General features: G+C 41.0%; 1 protein-coding gene across 3 annotated transcripts in view; it reads right to left on the reverse strand.

Moving 5' to 3' along the window:
- Positions 1-22,392, reverse strand: part of enox2 (ecto-NOX disulfide-thiol exchanger 2) — a 171,844-nt gene that overhangs the window by 31,969 nt on the left and 117,483 nt on the right. For all 3 annotated transcript variants that reach the window (XM_041943807.1, XM_041943805.1, XM_041943806.1), the window contains one exon: positions 7,684-7,839. In XM_041943807.1, coding sequence (XP_041799741.1) covers positions 7,684-7,839 — 156 coding nt within the window. The remainder of the gene's footprint in view (positions 1-7,683; positions 7,840-22,392) is intronic.

The raw sequence follows: 22,392 nt of genomic DNA on the forward strand, positions 1-22,392 counted from the left end.
GCCCACTAGGTATGTCAATAAACTAAACCTGCATAGAAATTTAATATACAGACGAGAAAATGACGAACTGAAAGCCACTCATATTAAAAACAAACTAAGCTTTATTATATACAATAAAAACGAGCCATCACTGAAAGACTCCTAAGAGGGAAAAGTGGCACACAAGGAGACTGCCATGATAAAGCATCGAATCCCCTCATAACGAGAAAAACAAAAGCAAATACATAATATCCAGAGGGCATAAATGACAAATACTGTAAATCCCAAAAAGTACCTGCGGTCAAACTCAAACTCCAGGCTGAGAAGAGGAGGGCCGGGTCACATAAACATTTAAAGAGGAAGCAGAAAAAATCATTTGAAAAACATACCGCATTCTGGAGCTCGACGCTGGTAGAATTTGATTAAGTCATATTTAAAACATAGCACTTATGACCTAAAAAATGATAAAGCTTAATGCATGAATAATGATAACTCGGAGCAATATGCTCAGATCGTTTTTTGTTAGATAAATGTTAATATCAAACCATTCCATGCATGAAAATGAAATCCTTTTTGGCCACAAAGTGATTGCAGATCCTCTCATGTGGAAGGTCCCCTGCATTGCAAAAATCACTTATTCAACACAGATGAGTGTTGACTGATCTAATCTCCAACAGATCAGGCTTCTCATCCATGATGAATGTGATTAGCCGGGTCTATGAGGAGTGAACCAGCTAATCAGTGGAACGCTGAGAACGCCGCATTTCCGGATGTCTGCTAGAAAGGCCTTGCAATCACAGATACTGACGCTCCCCCCGCCGCAGATATCGACACTCCGGAGAGAAGCGGGGTCGAACTTGGTTGGATACCTGAGGTGCATCATGAGGAGCACCAAGTGGAGTAATTCAGTTATCGTGGGGTTTATGTAAGTGTGATCAAAAGACTATTCACAATGGAAGTGGAAGACTTCTGCAGTAATATCACTGGGACTCAACAGCGAAGTCTGCCGGTTGTCAAACAGATCTTGCCTTCTGGTTCCCTTTTTTGACTCCAATTAGCCAAAACAAAAACAAAACTGTTAATACCCTCTGCCATCTCGCAGCTGAACTCTGTGAGAAGAAGGAAAGCCAATTCAGACTTAAATTCTCATGATTTAATTTTATTAAACAAAAAAAAAAAAACACAACATGCTCTAAATTTATTGCTCCAACCCTCAACTGTTGGACAAGATTTAGGCGGTGAAAGAAAGAACGAAATCACATCATCAGTAGTGAGCCGGTATTTATGCGTCATTAATGCTTTTAGTGGAACCAGCTGTCCTATTAAAGATGAATCCTAAAAGTGTGACAATAAATAAACCAACCGACCAACTGGAATACATACTTTACAAAAAGAAAAATATTTATGGGATGTCAAGCAGTGAAAACACAGCAATCCAAAGTCAGAGTTTTCTTCTGGCTAAAAAGATTTATCAGCTCATAATCCCCCTGCTGTCAGAGCTCCTTGTACTCTCATGCAGTACTCGGAGGAGTTGCAACAAAACTTTCAGTCCCTGAGTCCAAGCCAGCACTGCCTCTTTCTTTTAACTGTCTCTCTCACACACGCAGGCTACCGCCGCTTATTCCTCCCTCTGCCTCCTCTCTCCATTAAATGTGACTGGTAAAGCAAAATACTGACTGAAGTTTCATTGCTTGACCTCCAGAGCTGGCGGATTAAACTAGTTTTGAGGTGAGAGGGACAGAAAAAGTGAAGGTGGAGGCGCGGAAAAAGCTTGCAATAGCAAGAAGAGGCTTTGTTGGCAGATGCAACAAAGAGTCCCAAATTAACTGACCTTTTCGGTCCAAGAGTGGCTGATGGTGGCGACGGTGACGATGGGGAGAGCGGTGGGGACACAGAAAGGAGAACAGGTGCAGTGCAGCAGTAACCCAGTGTCATGTTGCAAATTCAATAAAAATTGTTTTGCAGTCGAAAGTTTTGGGTGTTTTGGCTTCAGTTGGGTAATTTGTTAGTAGCCAGTAGCTAGTTTGCAGGAGTGAGATAATTTTGCTATCCTTTCAGCTACCTGCTGTGGCACTGAACCCCACTGTTCTGCACATTTGGACATTTTATGCAAATGGGCTGAGATTCAGATGAACTATTCATGATTTCCTGATTGAATTAAAATAAACACATGATATTATGCAATACATGACTTCTCCTGACTTGACTTCTGCAGGATTCACTGTGGAAATCATAACTTGTGGGTGCTGCTGCCAGACAGAGTTTAAAACGTGTTTTTTTTTCTTCTTTCTAACTCAGAATGGGCGTCCCTTTGAGTAAGGATGAGATGGACACACACACAAGGCCTTATATAATCTTAAAATACAGACAGACATAGTGAGTAGAGAGAGGAGGGTGGAGGGTCCGTGTTAGAAAGAAAGAGCAAGGGTGGAGTGACGGATACTGAAAGGTTAGTTATTATATGATAGTAATATTTTGTCCAACTTTTTTGCAGATATGAAAAAGAACTAATATAATGAAATAAATTACTAAAACACAACAAACTACCCTAAAAATTACCACACAATTGAATCCGGTGTACTAGAATGAATTATGATGTACATGATTTTCTGTTTTTCTGCTATTGATTTTGAATCCTGGGAAATTAGGATGCATTTGGAGATACTATGAATCATTGGCTGACTAATAAGCTGGCTGATGTGTTTTTATTCTGACAGACAGATAAATATGGAAGATGCTGTAAAGCAAACACAGATGCTGATTCTCAGTCGAGCCCCGTCCCACAGGCCCGCTGCCGCCCGTGTGGCCTCCCACTGGTCTGCTACACCAACACAGGTCATCACCATCCATCACTCTGACTGCCTAAACACCTTTTTATGGCCTGAGGGGCCGACACTTGGGGGGAGGCTTCAACTCTCGAAGGATTGTTATTCAGAAGACAAACTACATTTACACGCGCTCAAGTAAACGTATTTAGTTCATTCACGTCACACATGAACAAACAAGAGGCGTGAGCCTTCACATGTGAAGATTTATCACAGGGGCGGAGGAGTCAGCATGTTGGAACAGGACTAAGACTTCCCTCCCTTTCTCTTTTAGTCTATTTCTCTGTAGTTCATTCGGGTCGAGGTTGACTGGTGAATTCTGATTATTCTTAAAGTTACATTTTTAAAGTTAATCGTCATTACTGAGACTAGACTACACACATTCATGGAATCACAATAATTACTTTTCATTTAATTGATCAAATGAAGAATTCAGATGACCAACAATTTCTTTAGTTGAGGACAGACTGAAAGACATCTGTATCAGCAGTGAGACAAAAAAGCACTCCTGTAGTTGGACGTACTTCCTCATTCAAGCGAAATGGAGTCTATATATGTGTGCATATTCAACACTGGACACACCAGTGTCCTCAAAGCTCAAAAGAATATGTTTCATTTTTCCTTAAAGGTAGTTATGAAATATCTCTCCCAGACAGCCCTCAGAAGTTTGAAGGAGTGAAAAAGACAGACAACATAAGAGTTTGATCGTTTTGGCTGCCAAATTGAGTGGGGGAGGTGGGAGGTGGGCGGGAAGAAGCAGCAGTGGAGAAAGTGAGAGTGAATATGGAGGGTTTGACTGGAGAAAATTGAGAGGGATGCAACAGGAATGATGAGGATGCAGGATGATAGTAAAGGTCATGCACACTGAGGAGACAGAAGAAGAGGGAGGGAGCACGAGAGCTGGGGGAGGGCTGCAGGGTTGTTGCTGCTCAGTTACAGGTCAGTAAGGGGGGATGCTGCACGTGGTGACAGGTTGAGTGTTTGCAGCTAGAGGGTAATGACTACTTGTGATGGACACCGTATGCAACCTTGTTGGTCGGCGGCGGTGCTTCGCCCATGTTTGCTAAACGCCCGTATGCATCCATGCTTGTTTCCCTTTGTTCCTCACATACTGTACAACCCTCCAAACCGACGGCATCCCTGATACATCTCTGGCTCAGAGTGGTACTTCTCTAAAACCAACACAGATGTTGGACCACTGATCTCAGCATTATTCAATAATATTATAGCTCCACATAGAGGATATTTTTTCAACATGACATTCACAGTAAGTTTTATGCAGACCCGATGCTGTATTATCATCCAACAATTTTGATAAACAATTAATTATCAAAGTGTTGTTTTTAAAATGCAAAAATGGCAAAATCTCACTGGTTCCAGGTTCTTCTCTTAGTACTTGGTGATAGGAAACTGATGGTCTTTGGGTTGTAGACTGTTGGTCAGACTAAACAGGACATTTCAAGACATCACCGCTGGCTATGGGAACTTGCTACGGGCATTTCTTGCTACCGCTGGCTATGGGAACTTGCTACGGGCATTTCTTGCTATTTGCATTTGGATGTTCTGCAGAATAATCAATTGATTAATCAAGAAAATCAACAGTAAAAATAATCTTTAGCTGTAGCCATAAAAGCTTGAACATTTTCTTTATCTCTTACACAGTGATTGGTCTCTACAATCAATCAGCCGTGAGCTGATAAACTACAATTAATTCAGAACTCTGCTGACAGGCAGACAAGTAAGAGTATATCACCCCACTTTTAGCTGACCTGCACTGGCTCCCAGTTACTTTTAGGATTGATTTTAAAGTTCTAGTCCTTGTGTACAAAGCTCCTAATAGTTTGAGACTGGCCTACATTACCAGTTCTTTGTTGTTTTGTAATCCTTCACGGCCTCTTTGATCCCTTGGTGCCAATTTTTAAAAAAACAAACCATCACACAAATGAGAAAAAACGAAGCCCAAATCAGCATAGCCTTTAACTGTCGCTGTCTCATTCTTATCTTTTACACCTTTTTTGCTTTTATGCCTTCCTATGATTTATTCCTTTATTTGATGGTATGTTTGGTTGTATTGTGTAGTATTTGCACTTGTTTTAATTTATTTCTTTTCTTGTTTCTTCACTTTCTATCAAGTCACTTGCAGCTACATCCCTGTATGAAAGGTGCCATATAAATAAAGTTTATCATTATAATAATGATCGTTATTATTACTATTATTATGATATCCCAGATGTCCTTCCCTCCAGCCATGTCCTGCAGCTCCTGGAGGGGGATCCTGAGACGCTTTCAGTGTAGGTGGGATATATAACCCCAACAGCATTTACTGGGTCTGACCAGTCTGAAGTGTCTCCTTCAAGTCGGATGTGGCTGGAATACCTCCACTTAGAGATGTCCAGGAGGCATCCGGAGGAGATGCTTGATCCCTGCTTCTTTGGATGAAGGAGAGGCACCAGTTCTACTCCAATCTCCTTCTGGAAGTCCAAGACCCTGACCCTGTCACTGAGGAGGAGTTTTCAAGAAGACTGACTAATACAGCAGCTCCCTTTTCTACAACAATTCACCTCTCGGGATCTCATGCTCCATCGTCACCTATCACTGATGAAGAAGGAAATTATTGTTAGTCGCAGCCCTAAGCTCAAGTGCTTCACATCCTGCTGCATACCACCACAGTCCACTGTGGATTTATGGTCCAGTGAGATCAACAGAACTACATCACTGCCACAAAGGCAGGTATGGCAACCAAAGAGGGCCCTCTAGAAGTCTACTTCACCTACAGTAGAGATGCGGTCTGTGTAAATCATGCACAGAATTGGTGACAATCCACAACATAGCCAGACACAGCAATCCATACAAGTTGTGAACTGCTTTTAGTCTGGCCCCTCGCCTGGGACCAATTTGTCTTTATAGACGCTACCAGGAGCTGCTGGCCCCAACAACACAACTCCAAGGGTTTAGTGGCTTAAGTGTACAATGTAGAGCCGAGTCTTACAGAGTTACTTGACTTTCATGAGAAGAATCAAGGCCAAGCAGTTTTCCTCAGATGTCTGCCTATTCAAAATACTTGGCTTAGAGATTAACTTTTTTTTGTTGCACTGAAATAGGTGGCAGGCAAAAGATCTTAAGCAGAGATGGGGATCAAAAACGTGAGTGAAGAGTAAGTGGAAAGGGGCGGAAAGTAAAAAACTAAATGTGAAGATGTGAAAGGTCCACAATTATGTGTTGTGTCCATGCATCAATAAGGATTCAAACAGCTTCAGATTTTGGGGCCAAGACAATTTTAGACATGGTATTAAACTGTGATCCATGTATGCATACTAAACCACATGCAACACAGAAAAAGTTGTACTTGTGTTGTAGAGTGATCGTGACAGGCTTTTAAGTTGTTTGGTTATATTTTGACAAGCTGATCCCTCGCACAGCCTCAGGCTTTATAAGTGCACCGAGCGCCTCGTTCATTTCCGTATACTGACGACTAGCTGGAAAGACATTAAACTTTTAATCAGCTTTTCCCTCTGCACCATATTGTGACAGTTTTCACTGAGCCATAATGCACACTACAGATATACAAGCATCACTTTTAAATAGGGTTATAGGTGCGGTAAAAGAATGATATTTGCCTCAGAGAATACAAGAGTGTGGGTTTTGTTTTGTGAAAGGTTTGTAAACTCCCAAACGCTACAGCGGTGAGGAGGCTTTTGTGTCGGTTCACCTTGAAGATGACATGTAAGACTTGTTTGAATAAAGTCCCCAGGCAGAAACTTTTCTGTAGCAGGAAATCTGAAAAGCGAAGGCGGGATCAATCAAAGCACCCCCCACTACCTCTTTTCTAACTCTGGATAATTGGAAAGTGGAGGTGAGGTAAATATAAACAACAGCTTGTGCCAGCTAGTCAGATTATACAGAGACTTGCCCTGAAACGTTGTTGTGTGGATGCTGATACAGCTCATGGTGATCAGGTTAATGGTTGGACAGGAAGAGGAGGACAGAAAATTATCGAAGAACAGCACGAATGATTAACTCATTCGCATCATTGACTTTCCAAATTGGAATAACAAGCAGTAAGAAAATGTATAATATCTGACATATCTAACAAAAGCATCATGTCAAGTCCTCACAAAACAAATATACATGCTGACATCTGCTAATTTAATCATTTAAAGGACCAATGTGTAAGATTTGGGGGAATCTATTGGCAGAAATGGAATATAATATTCAAAAGGATGTTTCCATTAGTGTATATACACTTGAAAGTAAGAACTGAGTGAGCCCTTTACCACTACAGAGGGAGCGGGTCCTCTTCCAGTCCACCACGATGCACTGCCATGTTTCCTTGGTAGCCCTGAATGGACCAACCAAACACTGGCTCCAGAGAGAGCTTTTCGTTTTTTTTCATGGCCACCATAAGTTCTCCCACAAGCTTGAAAATGGAGGAATGAGGTGAGGGATATTCAGCTGGTTGCAATCTGCAACCTCACCACTAGATGACACTAAATCCTGCACACTGGTCCTTTAGGTCTAAGTCTACTGCAACAGAACAGTGGATATCTTTGGCTTTTGGACTGTGGGACTTGACAAAACATGCAAAATTTGAAGACACTGGTCACCACACTGGGCTCTGGAAAATAGTGACAGGGATTTCTTAACATTTTCTGACATTTTATAGACCCACTTATTAATTGTTTAATAGATAGTCATCAATAATCATCGATTGTGAAAATAACTGTTATAGCAATGAGATGTGGTTCAAAAGCTTCTGAAAAGTCAAATAATGTTATAAAACGATGCCTTTCATCGCGGTGTGAATGTTTTCCATGGAGACGCTGGTAAGGGGGAAAGCTTAGGGGGTGCAGGGTGAGAATTATTAAAAATCGTCACTTACTGGGGTTGGGTGGAAACAGGGTACAGCTCTTGCAGTGGATGATCTCCTTAACAAGTGGCACATCTTGGGAGAGGGGTGCGGGCACCATACCAAGGGCGGGTATCATGGGATTCAGGGGGGTAATTCCAGCCATCATACCGAGGTTGGGATCAAAATCTGGAGGCAGAAGAGAAATATGAATGAGAAGATCCTTCCTGGGAAAGAAGAAACACCTACACAGTAGCGTTTTGTTTCCAGCAGCCAAGCTTTTGTCAGGTATCACTTCAGCCCATAGTTATCTTTTAACTTCCATTTCATGTTGTGTACTCATTCCCTGAGTGATCCTTCCATCAACACGAGTGACAGACAAGCAGCCCACACATAATGGAATACACAGTCATTCATGAATAAGTCATCTCGTGAACAACATGCATATTTTAAAAGTTTTTTTTAGTGAACCTCTCTCTGTCACCCCTGCTGCTTGAATGATAACCTCATAGAAAATGTACACAGCTGGGTCTAAAACCTATGTAACAGAGAAGCTTTGTTTACAACACTGATTTACACTGCAGCCCTGGCATCCGCAGCCAACACATGTGCTTTTGTGTGCACATGCGTCCCAGGATGGAGCTTTTTGAAATGGAAATGATGCTGCCCTCCAGTATGTGCCTCGACATCACCTGCAGAGGATTTGGAGACGACAATTATGCCGCAGGGTGTGTAATGTTTATGCACCTGTGCACGCGCACACAGGAGCACCGCTCACTAAAACAAATCCCTCGCTGAGATTATACACACAATGTAGTAAACGAGAAAAAAAAAAAAAAAAACTGACACAATGGCTAAATGATTTCTAGGTGGCGTTATTGGGCGACTATAAGACACAGTTGATGAAATCAGAAGCATGAAGCGCATAGAGAACCAGCAACATAATGACAAGGAGAATCTGAGAGAAAACTGACCGTTCATCCATAAATTCTACCTTCACAAAGATATCAACGTTCAGCTTTGATAGACGCTGTCAGTTAATATTGATTTAGCTACACGTTTATGACTGAGGTTGTTCTTTGCAGTGGTTTTAGCCACCCCATTAACAAAAATATGAAGGGACCAATATTAGAAACACATTTCAGTGTAATGTAGTCCAGCACGTCCCCACTAACCATGAGCTCAGTAATATAGCTGAATTATATAGTTCAATTAACACCTCTGGGAAAGTTTTATTCTATAAGCTTCATAACGGCAGAGCTGTTTTGCATTAGACTGCACAGGTGTCAAGTGGCCAGGGAGTGTGTATTTGACATGTTTCTTAAGCTTTTCCAACCTAACTTTTCCAATTTGCAGAAGTGAAACCTTTCTTTTCATAATAACTGAATTCTACGGATACATTTCTTGTGATGTGATTAGAGCCATATATTCTAAAACTGCCCTCTGGAAAAGTCTGCTTTTATTTCATAATGGCTAATCTGCCGTTATGTTGCTTTGAGTCGAACGTCCTGTTGCTGTAGCAATTGTTGCTGCCACGTAGCAGCTTAGCTGAAGTTGCTACGGCCACCATTTTGTCAGATTTGTTGCCAAGCAGATATTTACAGACATCTTTTTCCCAAATGACCTTGTTGGAACGTCATCTATAGGTCGGCCTTTCATTACAACGCTTTCATTTTTTATGATCATCGTACTGCTAATCAACGCTACACAAGCTGTGTGGAGCTAATGAAAGATTTTAAGTAACAACTGCTGGCAGGATAACTGTTGTATAATTTACTCTCTTTCTTTCACTCTTGTGGACCTTGTGTATGTTTAGACTGGAGTGCTTACTGCGTTATACTTCCTATGGGGATCTTTCCCTGGGGATACTTTGTTTCTTACTGACGTGAAGCACACTGTTGTTGTTCATTAAATCACTATTTTTTTTCTGATTTCTAATCATCATCACATGTGTTGTTCAATACTGTTTCTTAAAGTGTCATGCCTGCTTCCAGGGAAAAACCTTGATCGGCTGTCTTCAGCCTTTATTGGAAGTGTTTTTAGCTCACAGGAGAGTGGCCCTTTTCCCCAAAGGCAAGTTTCATTTCATAATAACACTTTTCATGACAGTGGCATTGTCATCGCCTGTGCACACCATTCAGCTAATCACAGGTCCCCTGCCTCTGAAGCTAAAAAGCTCAACAACTGCTGCCACATGCAGCCAGTTAGCCTCTGTAAGATGGAGAAGCAACAACACTAAAGGAATTCTGAACATATTAAAGGCGACTATGAAAAAAAAAGTCCTATAAAGTCCGTTTGTTCTTACTTGTTCTTCTCTTATTATAAACATCCAGATCCACTACTGCAGGGAAAAGGTCACTTAAACTCTTACAGTTGTTATTTTTTTTGCTGTTTTTTTTTTTTGCTCCGTTGTTGCTTATTTGCATCTTGTTCTTGTTCTTTCTATTATTCTTATTAGCTCCCTTATTGTTCTTATTTTGCATCTTATTGTGCCTATTGTTCTAATTAGCACCTCCATTTGCTGTTTGCACCCCCCCGCCAGTTTTAGTCTAAAGTCTAAAACTCACAATCATAATGATGATTTGAATTTTAACAATTGTTTTAACATATTTCACAAATGTCTGTTTCATTTTTAGATTTTAAGCTTCTTCATGTGTTTGATTTCACACGTTTATTTAATATTGATCATTTTGGTGCTCTATTAAAGAGAAACTACAACGTACAATGCAAACATGTGTTATTCTTGGTAGTTTTTAATTTAAAGTTTTAACTTTCGACTTGGTTTGGTTTGAATGTGTACATGTGTAATTAAAATATTCACTTAAAAGGTCACTGTGATATTCACCTCCAAAAGAGAATGACAGTAGCAAACATTATGTGAGCTCCTTACAATTCTGACTATTTTGATCTTCAACAGCTATAAATCCAGTGAGGGAGAAATAATATTTACTGTTCTACAGTATACACCATTAACTGGAAAGAGATACTACATTTCCTCATAAGTGATTTCCTCTAAATCCGCTGTAAGAGAGAAAATGGATGAATTGAATGTCACTCAGTGAAGGAGAATAAAGAAATATGCACATTACAGAAGACTCAGAATAGGTCCCTGGAGACAGAGAGGGTGTAATAAAGACGCTAGACTGATAAAAATGGCTGAAGGACAAAAATGAGGAAAGAGAAACAGAGGCCAGATAAAGAAAAGAAAACACAGTGAAAAAATAGGGCCAAGCAAACTACATCCAAGGAAAATGGATGGAGACTATATTTCCATTGATGACCTCACCATCAGTCTCTAACCAGGTGTCAGAGTTAGAGGGAACAGGTGATAAGAAGGACCATAGTTGCCAGGCAATTGATGGCTCCTTCTGAATGTTAAGGTGAAGGAAAAGAAGACTGATAGCAGAAGGGAAGATAAGAAGGGCTGAATAGATGGGAGGCTGGTGCAATAACCAACCTGAATGCCAAACACTTTCCATAGGACTGCACTGAGGAAGCTAAACAGAGCATCCTCCAAGACTACATTCGGTGTTGTGGGAGGTTGCCCCACGGAGGAAATCACCATAAAAATATCTTGGAAATAACATTTCTGGAAGTCACATTTCATTCGCTGCAGAGTCAGTGCTCGACTGCTGTGGTGGTAAAATTAGCAAACATGCTTTTGCGTTCATATGTTGTATACTGATGGAAAGCTAACTAGATTTCAGCTCACATGAAGGAAACGATCTGGTTACATCAGGGCACGGCTGGTTCAATTTCACTGCAGTGCTGCTCATGTTCCCTCTGGAGTGTGTGTTGCTGTGTGTGTGTGTGCCAACATATTTATCCCCGTCTATTAAGAGCCTGAGACCTGAAGCAGGCATGTAGCAGAGCTGTGTGTAATAAAAGGGATTATTTACTTATTCCTTAGGATTTCCAGCTCCACCAGAGTTCTCTCATCTCCAGCTTCAACAATGCTCGAGGACGTGTTTCATCTCGAACATACCATCATTTCCTCCCTCCTTCAGTGCTACTTATTACAATGTATGCTGTAAGTAGACACAGACGAACACGTACATCGCACTGGTGCAGTTCATCCAATGTAGGCGTTTATGCAGTTTTCTGAGGAAATGTATTTTTCATTGTTTAAATATTTATTACAGTAGAGCGTACTGCACATGTGAAAAAGTGTTATACTAGCGGATCTTTTGCCAGCCAGAATAAAAAGTGCATCCTGTAGTTTGGGGCCTGACAGAAAAAAACACTTTGCCAGTCATTTTCTGTCTGTCACAGGAGCAGCTTTCAGATGATAAAATCTCAAAGTTATGAATGTCTTACAATACAAATCTCCAAAAAAAAGTGACACTAGTTAAGTGACACCACCCGATTAAATTTTTAGTAGCATTAGTCAGCAGCTCCACTAAAGACCATGAGATATGATGTGACTGTCTTTTTATAATTTGTTGAGATGCAAAGAATTATAAAGTACCTGCTTGTAAGTCACTCACAAACTCACACGTTCAGATCTGAAGGCTGCAGACTCTCCACAAGAGGGAGCAGTGCAGTTAGACCATTTCCACAAATGCCAACACACGCCATCTATAGAACAGGAAAAAGACAGCAGGACTTTGGCAAGCATGTAAATATTGTGACCTGCGAGTAAAGGATGTTAACGGCTGGTGCAATTTTAACACTTGTGCTTTGTGCAGGTGATGGATGTCAGGGTTTTCTTTCAGCTCCTGCATCCTGGACTCCAAGAGGAGAATTGTTAAAATTACTATATTGCTCTTGTCGTGGTAGTTCAGTAATGTAAGATGCATTCAATGTAATGGCAATGTTTTGAGTTTGAAGCTGACCCAGGTCATTTGTTTTCTGTCCGCAGCTATTTTTTTCTCTCTCAGTGGTGTAAACATCACAGTGAAAATGTCAAAGTAAAAAAGCTTAAAAATAAAGCCAGGCACTGGTCCAAAAGGAGCATTACTGGAGATCAATAAGATTTTGAAATCAATCCTAAATTACATTTGTGGCCGTATCATGTGAAGGTAAGAATGAGGTTAATAAGCAGTGGCTGCCACTGAGCGCTGGGCTACACTTTCATAAACATAAAAGCAGCCAGGCAGCTCCATTCACCAACCACTAATCTGTAATGCTACAGGGATGAGTGGGTGAGTAGATCATCAGGGCACCTACATCACAGTGTTTTCATCTAATACTACAACAAATCCAAAGGCCTGAAACAGTGTTTTTAGCAACACAGAACCAGTGTCCTCCACACCCGCTGGACATAAGTACAAGTATAGCTGCAAACAGGAGCCTTGCCAAGACTTAAGAGTTCCCAATACTAAAAATATTTTGTGCTTATTTTGACTTTAAGTGCTCTCGACACAAATAAGCTTCTGGGCAGAAATTCTCTCCATTACGTGTACTGTATTGAAAGTTGTAAACTATCGAAATATCTGACTTTTGCAGCTTAAATGTTCCTTCAAATTGTAGGAGATGAGACAAATGAGACACATTTCTGAGAAATCTGACATTTCAAAGTGGTCCAATCTAATGAAAGTGCAAAAAGTGAACAGCAACACCAAGCGCTATTATCCAAGTCAATTTTGTCAATGTCAGCATCCTTTCCTATTATCAGTGGCGAAAAGAAACTAAGCACATTTACTCAAGTACTGTGCTTACGTACAATTGTAAGGTACTTGTCTTTTCCAAGGGAAATATTTTCACGTTCAAGAGGAGTGTAAATGTAGAGAATATGTCCGAGTCAGAAATAAGCATGGACTAAGAAGGGCTCTGTCTCAGTTTTCTACTGGCCCAATCACAAGAGGTGTGAAGTTAATTAACTGATTCAATGTTTTTTGTTATCTGCAGTCACTCCAGACCTCTGACCTTGAATAAAAATCTGAGTGAGAAGTTTGTGTATAAAACATGCGAGCCAAGGCTGTGGATTCAGCCACAACCAATAGTGAGCCAGAAAATATCCTCAGAGTTATTTTAATTTAGTTTCAACAAATGAAGAGACACTTCTGAATACCTAAGCACTGTGGGTGTAGGTATTAAAAACCTACAATGGAATGGCACTTAATTGTGAATTAAAACACTGAAGGGTAGCACACACCAGATGATGAGAACATGATTAGACATTAAATTGTTCTATGAGACCATTACTGATGTTTAATTTATTCAACCAACAAACTAGATGAATGGTAATTTAGAGAGCTGCCAGGGATGGATTAGATAACGAGAGTTAGGTTCGTGAAGGGGAGCTTCGTCAATTGTACAAATGGGCAAGAATGATTCCAGCGGTTAAGTGCTCGAGAGAAGAGCTGAAATGATTAGTCTGTTGCTTAATTTGTTGATCAACAGAAAATTAATCTGGAACAATTCTCATTATCAATTTACCATTTAAGTCATAATTTAAGGAAATTCAGTGATTCCAGCTGCTCAAATGTGAATATGTGGTGTTTTTCTGAAGCCGTCTATGATAGTAAACACAGTGTTTTTGGGTTTTAGACTGTATCCTTGAACAAAACAGGCTATTTAAACATGTCACTGTGGGTTGCTGGAAACCGTGATGGGCGTTTTTCAGTTTTTCCTGACATTTTACAGACTGAATTAATCAAGAAATTAAATGGCAAAGCAATTAATACTGAAAATAATGCTTAGCTGCAGCCCTAACTTGGGAACATTTTAGAATGTCTCTTGCATTTGTAAGACGGGGATCCTGGTGTGGAAAACATCCACAGAAGGAAAAAATGAGTTTGAACTAACCTTCAAGAATTATTAAAACTCTGCTTTTGCATGTTATATTCAAAATGAGACATTTGGTTTTGAATATTAAGACACACATTGTGTTAAAAGACACTTCTTTTTTCATTTTTACAGTCTATTTGAAAGGAACAATCCTCTCAGGCAGCAAGTGACGCACATTAAACAGTTTGACTGAGAAACAGCAAGCACTACTTGCCAATATGCTGTTCACTCAATGAGAGAGAGGAAGAGTAGGTTTTCTTTGACTCAGTAGAAACTTCACAGAGAGATTTAGAGAGCCCAAGGGTCCTCTTGAAGAAGAACAACAATAGAAACCTGGGGCTGGGTCCACCCACACATGGCCACACATCTGTCTGATCCTTTTTACTGAGCTTGTCTGTGAGTCTATATTCTCTCTCTCATGTTAGATAACTGAAATTTACATCTCCCTGCTAACACCTCGTACTCGTACACTCACACACGTGAGTGGACGTGCAAATGTACCCAAAAAATTGGCCTATAAAGGATATTTTACAAATTCTCTTTCTTTCTACCTCTATTTCTTCTCCATTATGTTCATTTGATGTTAAACAATCTATTTCCCGGAGGTTTGTTCAAGGTAATTACATTTCGAGCCGCCCATCTATCAGGAGGTGCAGGAGAGAGAAATAAAAAAGAAGAAGAAGAAGACATTTGATTTTGTGAAGCTCCTGGCTATTAATGTCATCCTCCTTTCCTCTTCCCGTCTTTCTCCTCGCTGATTTCCAGGGTAAACGTCCCTTCTAGCAGTCAGCAGCGGGTGGGGGGTTCGAGGGGGACATAGGCAGTTGCTATGAGGCATGCTGGATAATATTCTCTAATGAGGCATGCTAGCCATGCCACCTGGAACCCTACCAGTGGCTGAAATCTGCCTCTCTCAATCTCTGCCAAAAGTCACCCTCTTTGCATTTTCGTATGAACATCTCAGACTTAGTTTCTCTTACAGGAACATTTCTCCCACCTGCAACCTGCAGGACAGACATAAAAAAAGCTGTCTCCACTTAATCCTCTATATCTAAATTAGAATCTGCTTCCTTATGTTGCCCTACAAAATCAGTCTCCTTTATCTTACACCTCCATAGTCACATCTCCATAACAAATCTAGCTTTTAACAATATCGAGCCTGTAATCTAATATAGCTGCCATGGATAGAAGGAACTGACACAGAGTCCCATTTCTGTTGCCCTATACATACTGCTCTGTTTTTGTTTTTTTTTTTTTTTTAACCACAGCAATACTGTATATCCGAAGTAAATCCACTCTGTCCGCCTACATGCAGCCAAAAACCTCTGGCATCATCCCAGTGCAGCTCCTGAGCAGTCAGCAGAAAGGGACACGGCACTCAGTCCAAGGATCGGAAAACGCTTACGGCAAAGGAATGACTGTCACTTAATATATTCCCTGATGTTAATCCAGGTGAGCTAATATATGAGAATTAAAGGATCTCAATCGGTATCTGAGGGGGTATCTTGTGCCCTCTAAATTCATAAGAGGAGCGCTGTTTAGATGGTTGGTTATGAGGCATGACACAAAGTTTTAATATATTCCACTGTGTGTTTGCATCTGTGTGTATTTGTGTACTGCGGTGGAGGGGTTTGTGGCAACCGTGGGGAAGGGATGAGGACGAGTGGGATGCAGCAGACAAAGGAGTGGTTGTTTATTCAGGGAACAGTCGACTGTCCCTGGAGCCTGCTTATCTATTCTCCAGGGTGAGTTTGTGTGTGTGTGTGTGCATGTGTGTATTCATGCATAACAATGTGCATCTAAATTAATTCTGATAACCTTGCAAATACATGTGTGTAAAAAGCTAAATGTTTTCCTTTTGGTGGAATGTGTGTGTGTGTGTGTGTGTGTGTGTGTGTGTGGCAACTCAGCATCTTTTGTCAGTTCCACACATTTTTCTTTACGTCCAACGAGTAACTTTGAGTCAAAATGTGAGAAAACCAATATGACTAATCATACCCATCATTCCTGTGAATACAGACACCCGATACTATTAGAGGAGTGTATTACACATGCCTAAGATGTTGTGGAGGGACTGGTTAGGCAAAGTACACTTAACTTTCAAGGTCAGACGAACAAAAAACTCAGAAAGCCTGGTATCGGCAAGCCTCACTGAGAGGTGGTTTGGAGTTTAGTCCAATTTGGGAGTTAGTACAAAACCAATTTTAAGGGTCACAAGGTGATTAATGAGATACATTTCTGTTGAACAAAGTTCTGTTTTTCTTTTCTTTTATCTAATCCAAATGTTTTTCTGTGAAATTCTGGATACCTTCACGACCCAAAATTCATTCAAATAAAATAAAACACAGTCTCAACTCATGCCCACGCTGAGGCAATAACCTCTGATGAGGACTTTTATAGCACTTCTCTAAACAAATCAACAAACAAAGCTGCTTCATTTTAAGGGGTCACAAGCCAAAAAAGGTTGGGAACCATTGGTGGAGTCTTTGTCACAGACAAATGTACTGAGGAACTGGCTAAATGTGCAAGAACAGTATGTACAACAACATATGTTCTGTCAAGTTTCTTGTGAAGACAAAATCATCTTGGGAGGTCAGTATTTTGAAAGAAATACAGAGGAGGAACTCTATAGCTTCCCATCTGGTTGTACTTATAGTCTGGACGTGCTAGAGAGAACACAGAGGAAGGTAGGGGAAATACAGAGTGAACGCTCCTGGAAAAGGATATACCCTCTGTCACTGTCAAATGTCAACGATGTTGAAACCAGATGTTGATTCCTCCTGTTAATGAAAGTTCTGCTCCGTTCTCACAGTTCACACCATATGTGGGATTTTACACACCAGGTTTTGGGCTTGCTAACCATAAGACATGACTTACGTATGTCAGGTTTATGATATAAAACACATTCTGAGCATCTGCAGAGCCATTTTGTTTCTCCTCATGGTTTCTCTAAGCATTAGCCCCCCAAAAAATTCTTGTAATCAGTGACGCTGCAATCGGCAACATTCACTCAAAAATGACTAGATCACTTGAAATCCGACTCCATGTTTAACTCCTTAGTTTCAAAAGAGGTGGGCTGTCTCCACCTTTCAAGCTATACCGACAGGGCATCTGTGACTGCAGAGTAGGGATTTCTGGCACAACTTCACCACCTTCGAAAGGTGCCTGGAGAGGGCAAAAAGTCTGAAGATGTCTTACCCCACTTGACACATTACTCTTTGTGAGGAACATACATACTTTAGACTCCATTTCATGGCTTTGTTGGACTTAGTACATTAGCAGTGGAGCTATTAAAATCACAGTTGTTTGCAACTTCATATTTTTAGTTATTGCCATTTCCCCACCTGGTTTTGATTACTGTCCAAGGACTCTACTGGCTCTGCTGCCTGGGTCAGACAATGTTGCTCACATTGGGCTATACAGGTGAAGTGAATTCAATTTAGAGAGGCCAAAATCACAAAACACAATTTGCCTCAGAGGACTTAACACCCTCTGTCCTTAGAGGCTTCATTCAGATAAGAACAAACTCCTTTAATAGGGAAAATTTTGGGGAAAACCCAAAGTAAAAGCAAGACGGTAAGTGATAGCGATGACACAACTATGATACGGAGAAACAGAATGAAAATACTATGTACTAAGTACAAACACATATGAAGAATATGGATCAGAAAAGACATCAATCAGCTTCCAGGTGCCATCAAGTGCTGGTAGGACCTACATCATGAAAAACTCCCCTGTGCCTTGAACAGCATCCAGTTAATACAAGCTTGACTCCTGTCTATGGCCTGAGTCCAGTGGCTCCCTCTATCCAAACACTTCACTAATACAAATATGTAATAATAACTTTCTAACATACACAACCAATGCCCAGTCCATCTATAGAAATAAAACTGTCATTATTGGAGATGTGCAGCGGGATTTGTGAGGCTTCACACTATCGGAGGCTCTGCCCACAATGGTTTGTTTATCCAGCTGTCTGTCTGGATAAATCCGCTTGGCTGGAAAGGACTCAGTGGTGAAGAAATACATTCCAGGCTCACAGTGGATGAAACGGAGGCAAACGCTAATGTGTAATAAAAGCCGGCACAGGCTTTCGCTTGTAATGAATGAGCCTGAAAGTGACACATGAAAACCCACTTTGACATACACGCAGGAAACATACGACCAATAGTAACCGAGCACAAAGATGCTGACCGATCAAACAGGAAAGAGCAGAGGCGGTGACGGCGAATTCTCCCCTGCTGTTTAGCGGTGAAACAAAAAGGAGACAAAGATGATGTTCGGTCATGAAGGAGAATCAATAACTAATCCACCTGGATTACTTCAAAGGCACAAGGTGCTCTGGGAACAAGTACTGCATGACAGCATAAGACTGTGTGACATGTGAAAGTGTGCGCCTGGAGCTTTGTGCTCAGACATTTAATAAAAGAGCTCATGAGGAAACTGGGCTGGACTACAGAAAGCATGACAAAGCAAAAAACAAGAAGCAAGTCCATAAAAGCTGAATGTAGAAACATTTTAGAGTTGTTAGTGGCTAACCTAGAACTTCTTTTTCCTTTTTTGTTGTAAACTGAGAAAAAGAGGCCAGCAAGAGGAGAATGTTTAAGTGGATCTCTTCCCACTCCCATAATTTTCCTGGGGTTCAACGAGTGAAGTTCTTTTGGCATGAGAGAAGTGACAAATGCTGGGGTGGAAAATATAGGAGTGTGAGTAATATATGTAAAATTCCTTTGGAGTGTAGAGGGATGATAAAACAGCAGCACATTTCTGAAATTTACATATTGTAAGTATTTTACTGTTCGTATGCGAGAGAAAAACAAGCTCTGAATTAGTTTACAGTTACAATATTGATACACTATGAAATTACTTTACATTACAAGTAATGACAGTTAACATCATTAATGCTCAGTCACTGTGTTTTACATCACTCAGCATGCCGAATAGCACAGGCATGACCTGCCTTCCTCTGACTCTGATTGGCTTTCCCTGACTATTCCCACTCCCTTAAGCCTAAACCTAACCGACCCACTCAATAAAGGCAAGGAGTACTAGCCAATCAGAGGCAGAGTAGGACGGGTTATGACTTTGCAATCCTGGGGGAAAAATAATAAAATTTTGCAACTGGCAATTCAGAAGCAGCTATGAATATCTGAAGAAGTTTTATGAACACATCAGTACAGATTCCAAAGGACAAATCTCACATTGCTATGGAAATTGTGCCCGCAGGGCCTGAAAAACAAGCCCGAGCAAACATGAAACGACACTTCGAGCCGAAGCCTCCGACCGGTGTAAAAATATCTGCGAGTGAATGATGATCACAAGAAATCATTAACACAAGGTGAGACCACGAGCCAACAGCTGCAAAGTTCCTCCACCCAAGCCAAACTCAAAAGGACTGGGTCCCTTTGTTCCAAACAAGCAGACACGTCTGTAATTTACTCTAGACTACACTGTAGGAGATCTGCAGCCTGTGCAGCTCATTTAAAAGAAACAAACTGAACACTGAACTTGCACAACGCTGATCGTCGGACTGGCTTCACCTTCGGGTTACATTATGTACTGTATGAGCACAGATGAGCATTTCAGAGCGGCTCAGTTCAGCTCAGCTCGAAGTGTAAAGGAGCTCGGCTCTCTGCAGAGCAGATGAACAGTGTGTGTTCTGATGTGGCTGTGGGTTACAGTGGCTGACTCAGCTGTAATGAGATATAAATGAGATGCTGGATAATTTAGGCCGGTGAGGGGGAACAGGAAAGGAGAAAGGAAGGAAGAAGATGGAAAGGCAGGGAAACACCAGCTGTTGTTCCAGGTGATCCGCTAGGGGAGACACAGCTGTCCTCTTAACCCGAGTGTTCTCCCCCTCCATCACTGCTTCTGATACCTGCTGTATTACCCCAGTTAAGGCTTAAAGGTCCTGCATGCGCACAGTAAACCCACAGAGGACTGTTTAATTATTTGGCCTGATTAGCGCTCTTCTCAGTACTGTGTCGGTGTGTGTGTGTTTGGTTGACATTTACCCCACTCTGTTAGTTTGTTGCACCTGTTCTGATGGGACAAATTACACCTTTATCTTTCTTATTAGTAAATGAGATCAACCTACAGCCTGATGCCACAGTCTTGAGAATAGCGTTCTTTTTTCTTTTCTTTTTTTTTAATTCACTTTATTGATCCCAAACTGGGAATGCATTTCACCCATCACTGTTTTTTTTTTTAAACACACACATGCAACATGCAGTGAAACACACAGGAGCAGTGGGCTGCCGCATCAGGGGCCCGGGGAGCAGCATATAGGGGGGTTAAGTGCCTTGCTCAAGGGCACATAAGCCGGCTAATGGAGGGGGGATCGGATACTCCACCACACCCAAATTTTTTTCTGCCAGTCTGGTGGGGGAATTGAACTAGCGACCTTCCGGCGACCCTTGTCAACATCCAAGTTATAATAATGACAGAGAAACTCCATTAGAGCTGCATTATATAAATGAGTGTGCACTGGATAATACAGAGTTTCCAGCTAAAATGAAACATGGATGCTTGATGTCAGTCAAAGTCTGTTGTTCAAGGTAATTAAACCGAACTTTAATGGATATACCTCTGAGCAGCTGCTCATGGTATACTGTGTATGCACAGTATTTTTAATGCTCATTCGACCAGCTCCGCAATCATATATCTGTTTTAAGTTGTTGCTGGCGACTGAATGAATCTTGCCAATCTCTACCATCCATCCTATATGATGTGAACACAGCATGAGCAGAGATCTGGTCAGACAGAATAAGTGAAAACACCTGTGTGAGCATGCTGGACTGCCAACGTTTTTCACAGCAGACGTTTTGGCATGTCATAGCAGGAAAAGCACAGGTGGAATTGATAACATTAAAATCGACAGCAGTCCACTGAGGTATTCTGGTATTGTGCATACTGGCTCATTGGTATGAATTACTGGGAGATTTGATGGAACTGAGGCATTGTTAATAAAATTGTTTTGACCTGCGCTTTTCCTGCTGTGATAAGAGAAAATGTCTGTGGTGGCAAAGGTCTCTTATTTCCTTCCATTTACACAAACAAGGGCCAAAACCAGCGAGTATATGCACCTGGTTTAAGTATGGCAGTGGGTCTGATTAAGTGCAAGAGCAGTTTAATTGACCTTTCTTGCAGCAGACATTTTGACCTGCCAAACACATTGCAGCTAATAACATCACTAATAAGTGCATTCCATTCATGTGTACCAGTTTCAGTGGTACATGCTGTGTCCCTGGCTTAATGACTTCCTTAAAATGGAACAGAGACATCATTAATGTTATTTTCCTGCTGTATTAAAACATCTGCTCTAAAGATCACCTGAAAGAACTGCAAACAGGGCTCATACACATTTTCTATCTAAAAAAATCCATACTTTTCCTCAAATTTCCAGACATCTCAGTCGATTTTCAGGCCGTATTAGACATTGGAGAACAAATAACTCTGTTTCTAACTGTTTATTATGCAAAAAAAAGGTTTTAAAATCTGATAACATGTAGGCTGTGTTACATTGGTAAACATTTGGGTTGGCGGCCCGCTCCAAACGCCCTGAAAAACACTCACTTTAGAAATTCAAAATGTTATATTTTTGAAAACAGAATAGTCGCAATGGTCTGGAAACAAATATTTTTCCACACTTATCCAGACATGGACATTACTAAAATCAAATTCCATACTTTTTCCTGTACAAATAAAGGTCAAGAAGAGGACGCTGGCCTCCTCAATGCACACTTCATCTAAAAAACACACTCTTGAATGGATGTATGTGTGTGTGTGTGTGTGTGTGTGTGTGTCCAGCATCCAGTCTTCATCACTAACATTAGGTTCAGTTCCTCTGCTTCCCTTCCCTGTAGCAGAAGTTCCTCCACAGCTTGTGTCTTCTCTCTCTCTCACTCCTCTGTAGAAAGGCTTTTGTTTACCATGTCTGAATTATGCCAGGCCTGAGTGTGTGTGTGTGTGTGTGTGTGTGTGTGTGTGCGCACGCGGTTTCCTTAATAT

This window comes from Chelmon rostratus, chromosome 9, assembly GCF_017976325.1.
Source record: "Chelmon rostratus isolate fCheRos1 chromosome 9, fCheRos1.pri, whole genome shotgun sequence".
NCBI classification, from domain to species: Eukaryota; Metazoa; Chordata; class Actinopteri; order Chaetodontiformes; family Chaetodontidae; genus Chelmon; species Chelmon rostratus.